This window comes from Ictalurus punctatus, chromosome 3 (assembly GCF_001660625.3).
Source record: "Ictalurus punctatus breed USDA103 chromosome 3, Coco_2.0, whole genome shotgun sequence".
NCBI classification, from domain to species: Eukaryota; Metazoa; Chordata; class Actinopteri; order Siluriformes; family Ictaluridae; genus Ictalurus; species Ictalurus punctatus.
The window spans coordinates 23,598,054-23,609,888 of record NC_030418.2 but is presented as its reverse complement, the minus strand read 5'-3'; the positions used below and the strand labels follow the sequence as shown (position 1 = coordinate 23,609,888).

The 11,835-nt window shown below is 40.7% G+C and overlaps 1 protein-coding gene across 1 annotated transcript; it reads right to left on the bottom strand.

Moving 5' to 3' along the window:
• Positions 1–1,455: 1,455 nt before the first annotated feature.
• sav1 (salvador family WW domain containing protein 1) lies at positions 1,456–11,835 on the bottom strand. Its single transcript, XM_017464390.3, has 5 exons — positions 11,327–11,835; positions 9,095–9,574; positions 3,622–3,892; positions 3,049–3,204; positions 1,456–2,513 (listed from the first exon to the last, which is right to left on the bottom strand). The coding sequence occupies exons 1-5, from the start codon at positions 11,421–11,423 to the stop codon at positions 2,300–2,302; spliced, it is 1,218 nt and encodes a 405-aa protein (XP_017319879.1). The 5' UTR covers positions 11,424–11,835; the 3' UTR covers positions 1,456–2,299.

Genomic DNA, 11,835 nt, shown 5'->3' with positions numbered 1-11,835 from the left:
GCGGTGTGTATGTCTGTGTGTTTCCCTTCTGGGGGCCAGGAAATGCTGCAAATTGTGTCTCATCTACTACAGCTCAGACATCCAGGTCCTGGCTACAGCTTCTGATTTCAGTCTTTGCAAAACACACACATGCACATTTTTGTTATTTCAAACTGACAGCCCCAGTTAGGAGTAGATTAAAAAGTGAAATGACAAGTCTTTCCACAACTGACCACAGATCGGTCATTCATCCCAATCTGCAAGCTGTAAGAGATGACACTTTTAAGGCTCGACTGGCGACAGCTTTTACAGCTCATCATTCGGCCTATGTAGGACTGGGTTAGCTGTTGTAATATGAACACAAAGGGCAGTGTTCAGGTTAGATTTCATTATTCCACAGCGCTGTTCAATTCTTGATTCTGACTGGTCAGAAGGTGTTGATTAATATTCTGTAATATCACAGGTTTATTTTAATGCTCTTATTCTAATACGTTATCATTTACACAGTAATGCCTCGTTCACAAGGATTTATATTGTGTATGTTCCAAGTAATCTAAGGTGAATAATGAATGCATTTTCAAAATGTGTGGTTATTTAACAAGAAAAGAAATCAATAATTGTTGATATGGTGGAGTTTTCTGTGAGGACATGTTTATTTAACATTTTTGGAAGAAGTCTCCAGTGTCAGTGCCTTGTAATAGAGATAAAGGTTTCCACCAAAGTCCTTAGTATGGCGTTTTGCGATTTCTCTGTTACAAGGAGGTCACATTTTTTTTGTCTTTTTAGCTTCAAGAGAAAGCAAGGGAACGTGTGCATACAGCTGCTATAACGTAAGTGATAACGTTTTTTAATAAAAAACCATCCTGTCATTGATTATGTAACTAATAGCACACTCTCACCTTTACATATATTATAAATATAAATATATTATACTGAAAAATCAATTTAGTTGTAAACAGCACATTTTATTTACCTCTTCTACTCAAGCCTAATTTTTACTTAAATGTGTTATTTGGTACTCACTGAAACCAAACGAGAAGTATACTGCTACCGATCCTGTGTTGCTTTCTAGCTTAAAATGTTGCTGGTGTTTACAAATGTACAAACATTACACTCAAAATCATGCTCCTCGAAAGTCCTTGCTTACTCTCTCACAAACACACACCCACACAATCCTCCACCCGTCCCCACACACACATACACACACACACACACACACACACACACTCGAGTTGGCAGGATCCGAGAGTTTATAACAGAGTTATGAGGTCAGATAGTGGTCAGCTGCACACACACAACGAATTTAAAAGTTGAGATGAAGCCATGTGACGTATGCGAGTGCTTGTGCGTATGAAAATTGGGAACATATGCGGCAAAACGATCGTGCATGAGCAATGCCAAAATTCGGCCTCTCTCACTCACATACACGCAATAATTAAAGACTTAAACATAGTGCTGCTACACAGCACAGAGAGGTTTTTAAGTTTATATATGTTTATATATAATTTCATTATGCAAGGGGGGGAACAGACATACATAAAGATAAAAAGCTAAGAGCCAAAAGAGCTCACACTTACCCTGCATCACATGTGATGCTTTTGCTGACAAAATCTAGTCTTTAAATAAAGACATATTCCTTTGGAAAAATTCACAAACCTTTTTACATTTAGAGCTGGCTGGATTGTCGTTGTCAGGAAAAGTCCATAGAAAAGCTTCATTGTCCATAGGATGAAGGCAGAAGAGTGTGTGCTACAGGCTGAGTGTCCACACGGGCCACGGAAGAAAAGAACAAACAGGGTTATAGCACACTTCAGACAATCGAAACACAGGAAGAGCTCTGAGAGAGAGAGAGAGAGACAGCAAAAGAAAGCACTCTTGAGAGAGAGAGAGAGAGAGAGAAAGAGAGAGACATCTAGCTCAGGAAAATGATTCACTAGTGACCAGGTCCCAGTTTCCATAATGCACTGTAGTGTCATCTAAACTGTAGAGAGGGTAAGGGTCACTATAGCATCTTTTGACAGTATTTTGGCTGGAAGGTCTTCAGGAAACTCGGTCATTAATTCATTAATTCAGCCACACACCTAATCTTTCAGGCTATAAAATGAATAAAATTTACATTATACAAACGCTACTCGTAGGTGTGCAGCTCCCACTTTTATTCTCGTGCAGTCTCAGAACACCCTATGAGCATCTGCTATATGTCGGAGTGTGTGTAGTCCACACATTGCTAAGGCACACACACACAGAGGCAGACGTATGTGAAGACTTGGCAGTGTGTGTATTAAGGCATGTGTGTTTCTGGACATCAGTCTCCTGCAGTTCACATGTTGTGAGGGAAGTTTTTGGTTGGCTGTTGGGCGTACCACTGCTGCCGTTGTTTGCGCATGTCGAGTTCTGTGAGCAGTGCCTGGCGATAAGCTTCATATGATTTAACGATGCGCTCCAGCTCCTTCATGAACAGCAGCTTCAGCATGCCCTGATACGTGTCCAGATCCATCAGCTGGAACAACTCCCACTTTAGGATGTGGTCATACCTGAGACAGAAAAAAAGAGGCTAGCATGATACAATGGCTAATAAATATATATATATATTTTTTAAAAGTCTGATTGTACAATGATGATAGCCGTCGACTGAATAAAGCGGTAATATTTAGAAATGTAGCCCTGAATCAAAGCAAGCACGGCTACATTTCTCAGTGATCTTGACACTGGCAACTGACATTTAATTAAGATATTCTTAATGTTATGCAAATCATCAACGTTTTCACAGCGTTTTCATAATAAAGCTAACAGTTGGTTTAAAGTGCTGAGCACTTAGATTTTGTATTTATAACATGATGCTTTAACACAGCATAATTTCTTGGTTCAGTTTTTGCACAGTCAACAATTAAAGTTGGGTCAGTATATAAAAAAAGAAAAAAAGAAAAGAAGAGGCAGATGACCTGCAGGATCTAAGGGATACATGTGCAGAAAAACTTTTAAGCCTTAAGGGGGCTTCTGAAACGACTCAATAAACCCAGCTCATTAGTGTGGAAGCATCCCAGTGTGTGATCGTAGGTGTGAACTCACTTAAGAGGTGCTCTGGCGTAGACCTGCAGCCAGTCTGGGATCTCGGCAGTGTGGTAGGGGTTTGCTGGCACCAGCACTGGCTGATTCCTCTCTGGAGGACGGGGCTGGTAAGTGATTGGTGGAGGTAGGGGCGGAGGCTGGTCGTAGCGCGGAACACTGATGGATGTGCCACAGATGGAAAATGAATAAAACACATTAGAGCCAGAAGAAAACACAGAGGTTTAGAAAATATAAAAATCTGACTGCATTTTCAGGTTAAAAAAACATTTTGCAGAATCCAGAGATATATTGAATATTGAAACTTAAAAAAATTTATATACATGGAAGATACATTTTTAGTCGTCTTTAAATTTTGTATGTTCCCAGTGTGGGGGATTTCTGAATGGCAGCAACGTCAATATGGGAGTGTGGACATTAGTAAAACCTGTTCCCCTTCCTGAAATAATTTGAACCACTAGCCACGTAACAATGTTGTTCGACAGAACGTTTAAGGTCACAGCTCTGCCACACAGGTGCCAGACTGGTGGCTATAGAACAGCTCGCTCACCCACACCCACACAGACAGATACGTACCTGGGAGCACACGGATGCCTGTATTGGGCCCGTTTGTTGATGTGGTCGACATAATAAACTCCAAACTCTGCAGACTCCACCCTCTCCCAGCCAGGTGGAAGTCCCTCCCTCTCCAGCGGGTGACTCCAATGAGTGGTGTTCGTGTTGTGGTCGATGTAGTACTTCCTGCCTCGAATCGTCCAATCAACTGTCCAGCCAGGTGGAAGGGCCGTCTCTTCTCCACTCAAACTCGCCAGATTGCCTAGAGACTTTGCCTGCATGCGTCCAATAGCTACAAAAACACATGGGCGCGCACACACACACACACACACACACACACACACACACACACACACACACACACACTTCTTACAACAGCAGTAATGTTAATATTACAGTTAAACAGTGAGCTAGGTATTCTAGCATTATGATTTATACTATTTATTCCATGGTTCCACGTTGTTTGACAATATAAGATTACTACAAAATTTCTATCGCCATGGATGATGACCTGCTTGTGAACAAAAAAAAGGCACATCATTCTAAACCTCCTGCAAACTGTCTCACTGTCATAAATGTGACTTTCTTTTCCTCCTTTCTTTAAGCTATTGTATCAGTGAAGATAATACAGGGGAGCTACATGTGTAATCAAACATCTGCTGTTGATTCTAGGATTTTGGCCTGTTTTAGGAGACTCTCCGTGGGGATATATGAGAGAGAGAGAGAGAGAGAGAGAGAGAGAGAGAAGAGAGAGAGAGAAGAGAGTGAGTCCAAGTCTTCTGGGAGTAAGTGCCATTTCTGAGTAGGAATTTTCTCATCATTCTGACATAGAAAAAGAGAGGAGAAACAGAGCCAAGAGATTGAAAGTGTGTTAAAGCTTACAGTCAAGGGAGTGCAAGTGCTTAAAGGCAGAGGAGTGCCAAAACTTTTCCATCCAATATCACGGCTGTCAGTGTGAAGCAGTGAAATATGCCAAAGACACAAACACAAGAAAATAAAAGATACACTCTCAATCACTGTCAGAAGACTTTGCCTTCTATGATGGTAAATTCTGCAGCTGGGTGAGACTGTACCAGTCAATGAGCAGTGAGTCTGTGACTATCTGTGAGTAGTGTGTGTGCGCGTGTGTGTGTGAGTCTTAGGCAGAGATGGAATGTGAGGAAAACCATGCTCTTCACCTCCTACTGAAGAAGGAGAACATTCCTTCTTGCTCTCACACACAGACACACTGCAATTATACTCGTACTTTTTGTCACAATACTGAAATGATCAGTACCTGTTTCCATGTAAAAATGCCAGTTTGATATAGCTGAACCTGTCCAATTCATCTGCAACAGGATGTCTCTTCACACACTGAGTTTACATTAACCCAGTCACAGTCTAACTGGAGTAAGTGTAAGTGGTGTTAAAAAAAAAAAAAAAAAAAAAAAAAAGTATCCAGTGGAACTGATGAAATGTCAGATCTCTCTGTTTGACTATATTCCTTCATCCATAGCACTCATGATCCACTCTGTTCGCTTTAATGCCAGTGAATAGAAAAGTGAATAATTTCAATCAGGCTTTAATTAATCTTACTAAACCACTGTGCCATTGTTGTCCTGACATCATACTGTAGTACACAGAGTATGGCTCTCATCAATGACTGACTGTTTATATGCAAAGGTTTCTGGGAAGACAGATTATTTCAATCAGACTGCAGATTGTGAATGAAGTGTTGACATGTAACCTGAATTTAGCACCGCGTTGTTTAGCATCTCTGTTTACATGCACATTACATGCAAGCAAATAAATTTATAAGCAAGCATTTATTTTCAATGTTACATAACAAAAAGACTGCGATTCATTATCTGCGTGTTATCTCAGCATATTAGTTGCTTTGCTTGTGTTTCAAACAAGTCTTAGATTATGTCAGTCTCAGCAAAACATCCTCCCAAATATCCTTATTAAACAGACATTGCTATGAAGTCTTTATGTGCTTTTGCTTCTAAATATTAGTTGGGTAGATCTCACCCTCATCCATCCATACTACTGTTTCAACACAGACATTTCTTTTCCACCCGCCACATTGGGCAGTGTGTGTTATGGAGTAAACAAACATGCCTCGGAAAGACTCAGATTGTAAAATGAATCAGATTCATGGTAAGGTTTACATGTTGATTACGCTCCTATATTAAAAACATTATTACACTGAATACGTACCTTGTTGGAGTGGCCTCACTCAGCTTACTCTTATGATTTCAGTGTATACACTAGTGATGTTATGCTGTGTATAAATAGTGTGTTGAGAATTAATAATAATAATAATAACAATAATAATAATAATAATAATAATGATAATTCCATAGACTTATATAGCACTATAGCGCTTTTTTAAACACTCAAAGCGCTTTACATTGTATGGAGGGGAATCTCCTCAACCACCACTAGTGTGTAGCATCCACCTAGATAATGCGACGGCAGCCATAGTGCGCCAGAACGCCCACCACACACCAGCTATTAGTGGAGAGGAGAGAGTGATGTAGCCAATTCAGAGATGGGGATAATTAGGGGGCCGTGATAGAGAAGGGCCAACGGGAGAATTTTGCCAGGACACCGGCGTTATACCCCTACGAGAAGTGTCCTGGGATTTCTAATGACCACAGACAGTAAGGACCTCGGTTTAACGTCTCATCTGAAAGACGGTGCTGTTTTTACAGTATAGTGTCCCCGTCGCTATACTGGGGTATTAGACCCCATACAGACTATAGGGTGAGCACCCCCTGCTGACCTCACTAATACCACTTCCATCAGCAACCTTAGTTTTCACCAAGAGGTCTCCCATCCATTTACTGGAAGTACTGGCCAGGATCAACCCTGCTTAGCTTCAGTGGAAAACCAGGTGAGAACCGCAGGGAGATATGGCTCTGGCAAGAATTAAATTCGGTCAACAATTACAATAATGTATTTATTAATGAACAACATGCTGTAATTTGTTTTTAACAACTTCTGTTACATTTAATGTTACGGAACATCTGTAAGGCTTGAGTCTTCAGGACAGTTTGCGCTCTGGAAACTTTCTAGTTTCTCTGTAACATGACAACATATGCTCCAATGAGCATCTGAAGCCTCAAGACCTGTCAGTTTTCATCATGCTTTATAGAGATTTGTGCTTTTATTTCACACGGGCTATTTTGTTAAATTGTTAATGAATTATTAAACCATGTATGATCATGGTTAGTGTCATAAAAACAACCATGATGTGCATGTTTCGAGCTTTAGCGAAAATGGTTAACCACTAAAGTTGCAAGTAGCTTAAGTTACAATATTACTGTTACACTACAAAACCTAGTTACTGATAGTCATTCATTCAAAGCCCTTAACAGAGAACAAATATGATCAGAGAGCGATTTGATTATATGGCTGAGGATTTCTACATAACATTCCTGTAAAACCTGCACAGAAAGACGTTATTTTGAAATCGAACCCTTTCCACAGTACATCACCATAATACTACACATTAATATGTCTACTGGTGGCATGAATAATTGTACCAGTATGGAAGAACTGTATCAACACACCGGTTTTTTGGTCATCTGGTACCTACACCTTTTTCTGCACCAGTGTTCCACACAATCCTATGATATTATACTCTAGCTCTTGAGTCTAATGAGGTATTAGGTACATTAGAGCAGGAGCAAATGTGCAGAGTTGATTGCCAGCACTGCATCAGTGCATATCGATCATACATGGTCAATAGCCAACTGGAAGCCATTTAAGAAGCGATATTAAGCAATATTAAAATATTTTGCTAATTAAAATACATGCAGCAAAAGTGTAGGACCACTGAGCAGTCTGGTTCATGAGAAAACCTGACCTGGGCTTGGAGAAGGAGAACGAGACAGAGAGAACGAGAGCGATGGATAAGTATAGTGTGTATTTATAGCAGCAGAGCTGATGTCTTTGGCATGTGTCAGTTATTTAACTCTGGGTGGAGACAATGGCTTAATGCAAAAGCTCACATTAAATGCACACTGTACTCACATATTACAACACAAGTTACAACACCAATACAGATAAGCACACCTAGCTTACAACATCCACTACACATCATTAGCCAGCTGCTTTCATACCAAATCTGCTCAGTATGACCACAAGGCTGACCTCTCCTCATATACACTACCATTATAGCTACACATTATACTTACACTACAACTGTATGCATCTAAAAACTGTACTCCTCTCTCTCTCTCTCTCTCTGCACGGTAATATGGGGACCCACGTTATAAGCTCACCCAATCACACATGCAGAAGATCTACAACGGCATGCTGGTAATCACATACACACAGAAAAGGTTTCTCCAATGGAACAGTCATTAGTTGCTCAAGATTGCTGACAAAAACGGATGTAGATTTTACTGTGTGTGTGTGTGTATGTGTGTACACTGCTGGTTTGTTTAGAGCAGTCCTCCCACACTGATGTCATATTACTAACAGCCCCAAGCGTTTATTCTGAGCAAGCCTAAATCATATGACTGCTGAATTTGATAGAAGTACTGATACTTGCCTTGTTTTTTTGTTTATTTTTAACACTCACTGACAAGTAATGCATAACATTCAGCAATATTTACAACATTCCATGTCATGTGACGTGATATGGATATATTCACAATTTTATTACAGATCAGCAGGAAGTGGTTCATTCCGACTCATCTGAAGATGTAAATAAGTCCAGGTAGACATCAGGGATACATCACGACTCGAGACTCATCTCGGACCTGAGCATTTTAGACTCAGACTTTAACGTGGGTTTTAAGATTTTGCTCCGTCATATAAACAGAACGGAACGTTGGTTCGATTAAAAGATGTTACTCAAACTACAAGCCAACAGGAATTCATTAAAAGCAGAGAGTCCCTTGATAAATGAAATAACTGGTGAACGCACACTTAGCAGTAGTTTAGCAACTTGAGGATAAGTGTCAACACTTGTAGAGGTACGTGAAGACCAACGAGACTTGAAGGTGGGTGATCTGGCACAAAATTTCATATTGCATTAGTTGAAGCCATTGTCACAATGTGCAAAAACGTACCGCAATATTTAGCTTGCTGAATATAGCTGCTTACAACAAAACCGCAGCAACATATTATGGAAAAGTTCAAAGACTTGGAACATTACAAACAAATGTTAAACAAGGAAAATCGATATGTATACATCATCCAAGCTTATGCAGACATCCTATAGTACCAGGGTTCTCAAAGTGATTAAGTAAAACAGTACTTTATAGATAAAGTACCAGTATTAAAGTTATTATATGTACTAAATCAGTACTAAGGGAGTCTATTGATTCAACCCCCCCCCATTAAAGATATCCCCAGAACCAAACCCCTGCATTGGAAAATAATCTGTCGTTGTTCTTTATATCCCTGTGTCCCTTAAAGCAGAAAAGACTGCAGTCATGACACCTTTCCTTTCAGTCACATTAGACAGAGGCATGCTGGGTAAACTCACTGTTCTTACCTGCAGGGGGGCGACTGTGAGGCTGGGGCGTCTGAGGCTGCGTAGGGCCTCGTGGATAATTGCTGTGCTCGTAATACCTGTACTCGTCGTGGAAGTGATCGGGCCGGCGTGTGCGCCTGGGCTGGTTCTCGTAGTACGACTCGGGGGGATAGTAGTAACGGGCCACATCTCCGTTCTCAGCTATCGGGCCACCATCACTGATGAATGACGGGGTAGAAGAGGAGTAGTCATGAGGAAGGTCAGGGAGCGAGCGAGGAAGATATGTTGGCGCAGACAGACGGTGGCTGTCTCGCCGAGAAACCTCGTGCTGGGGCCGAGGTGTTGCGTTACGCAGGAAACTCTTCCGGCCACCTGCGTCTGTCCCTGCCGCTGGACTCAGTGGGTACACAGCGGCACCGGGTACCGCTGGGGCTTCGGACAACGGCACCTCTGCTCGCCGTGGGATCGTTGGTCCGTGACGGATGAACGAGGGCATAAGATCTGGGGGGAAATTGGCAGAAGGTTGAAAGCTGCTAATTAAATTATTGCTTACAATCCATGTGCCAACCTATCGCAGGGCACAATCACACGCACATTCACACAGCCGTTCACACACTACGGACAATCTGGAAATGCCAATCAGCCTGCAGACGTTGTCTTTGGACTGGTGGAGGAAACCGGAGAAAACCCCTGAGGTACAGGGAGAACATGCAAGTTCTGGAGGTGTGAGGTAAAACATGTTCTGCCACCGTGCCCTGCTTACAAGCCGTTCTTTTATATCCGACATATATAATGACATCCTAGTTATGTACGACGTCCCAGATATCACAGTGATCAATTTTAAGACAGATTACAACCTAGATTCATGTCTATGTTCTGTTTTTGTGTCAGTCAACACCACACGCTTAAAATCACTGCATAAAATGCTTCAGTGTAATGCATGGAAAAATGTCAACTCTAATCCAATGCCAATCCAGCATTTCAGGCCAGTATTATCTAGAGATGCACTGATGTATCGGGCAATAATCGTTATCGGCCGATAAAGGCTATTTTTCACGCTATGGGCCATCGGTCAATAGTTTAAAAACATCCGATGATCAGGGCCGATTATATCCTGCCAATCAAAAGAGGGCGGGAAAACACACTGATTTCGTGCTGTGTGTAAAGATGTCGTCTCTTGTGTGGAATGACGACAAAACTCTCTGTAAGCTCTGCACTGCTAAAATTTTACATCGGAAGTGAGCAGCAGTGAAGCGGGAGTTTTGGTGTCGATTCTATTTTTTTTTCCTGCACTACTCGCGTGCGGCTCGCGCTGAATTAAAGCACCAGTACACGGTTAAAAGATTTAAATGAAGAAGGGTTGACAAAAAAGTATACATTGCCCCGAAATATATATTTGTAGAGTAGTATGTTTCATATCCAGTTAATGTTAATATATAAAAAGTTTATATCATATATTACCAGTTTGATGCTCAATGATGAAGTAGAAATGCTTGTGTTTGTGGTGAGTGAACGTGAAGCCTAACAGGAAGATTTTTAGAATTCAGTCAATATGAATTAATAATATTCAATAAGTTAAGAAATCTTACTTTAACCTTCAGAATTTAGTTCATGTGTTAATGTTAATTAGAGTATTGTGTTTTCTGTTTATGAGACCAGTTACTGTGAAACAACTTGTTGAAATGGAGAGAATAAACTTTTTATTTGCATTTCTTTCAGAATTGTGGAATGAATTATTATTCATTTAAAAGAAGGCATAAAAGGCAGAACTATCGGTATCGGTCATCAGCCAATATCACTCTGAATAATCGGTTATAGGTATCAGAGGAATTTAGTATCGGTGCATCTCCAGTGCAAACAAAACTCAGCTGTGAAGGAAAGATGTTCTTATCCTTCAGTTTGTCACTTTGTATGTACGGTCAGTAGTCTGGATATATACTGTAGCAAAGTGACCTTGGGTGTTAGAATGGCACTGTAAAAGTGTTACAACCACCAATATTAAAACATAAGGAATATAATACACAGTTAAACTTCTTCCACAGCATTTTTCTTCACATGATACTTGTATAAACAATATAGACCTACAGTACTGTAATCTTTCTGATACATACTGAATGACTGAGATTCTTTAAACTACATCAAAACGCACTAACACAGTCTATTTTTATCTTTAGCGTAGTTTTACAAAAGTTACATATTTAAACCTCCAGCTTATTTAACATTTAGTTGTGAATTTGAACCAGAGGTACTCACTCCTGAGCAGAGGAGACGTCTCCTTCTTCACATACTTCCCCTGGACCTCTGCGGGTTTGGACGCTTCGTTCTTACTTTTCTTCCTCGGGAGCATCATAGCTCAGTGAACGTAGGAGACATTAATGTGGCGAAAACATTTTGTTGATGGCGTCCTGAAAAGTATGTCGTCAACGGCGCTCATTTTTACTGTTTGTTTGTTTTGTTTTTAACTCGTAACGCCACAGTTATCTGGCTATCAACTTCGCTGTAGAGTTCAGGGCAGCTTTCGCTAGCTAACGTTAGCTGAAACAACAACAAAACAGACGGCAAGCCTGCTAGCTCATATTTACACTTTTAATACTTTTATTCTGACTTACATTATCACAACTAATAAAGAACCGACTTCAGTCTCTCTACGCGTCAAGAGAATTTAGTTACCCCCGGAATAAAACAGTCTAAGCTATGAAATACGTTGAGTGGTCAAAGTTATAGTAGGTTCCAGCCTGTTGCTCCGTACCCAGCCCATACAG

Bases quoted from the DNA above. Each gene is read 5' to 3' on its own strand.
- sav1 (XM_017464390.3), bottom strand. From the start codon at position 11,423: ATGATGCTCCCGAGGAAGAAAAGTAAGAACGAAGCGTCCAAACCCGCA. The intron at 3,893-9,094 runs GTAAGAACAGTG...GTGTTTTTGTAG, and splicing joins TCACAGTCGCCCCCCTGCAG to CTATTGGACGCATGCAGGCA. The intron at 3,205-3,621 runs GTACGTATCTGT...CACATCCATCAG, and splicing joins AGGCATCCGTGTGCTCCCAG to TGTTCCGCGCTACGACCAGC.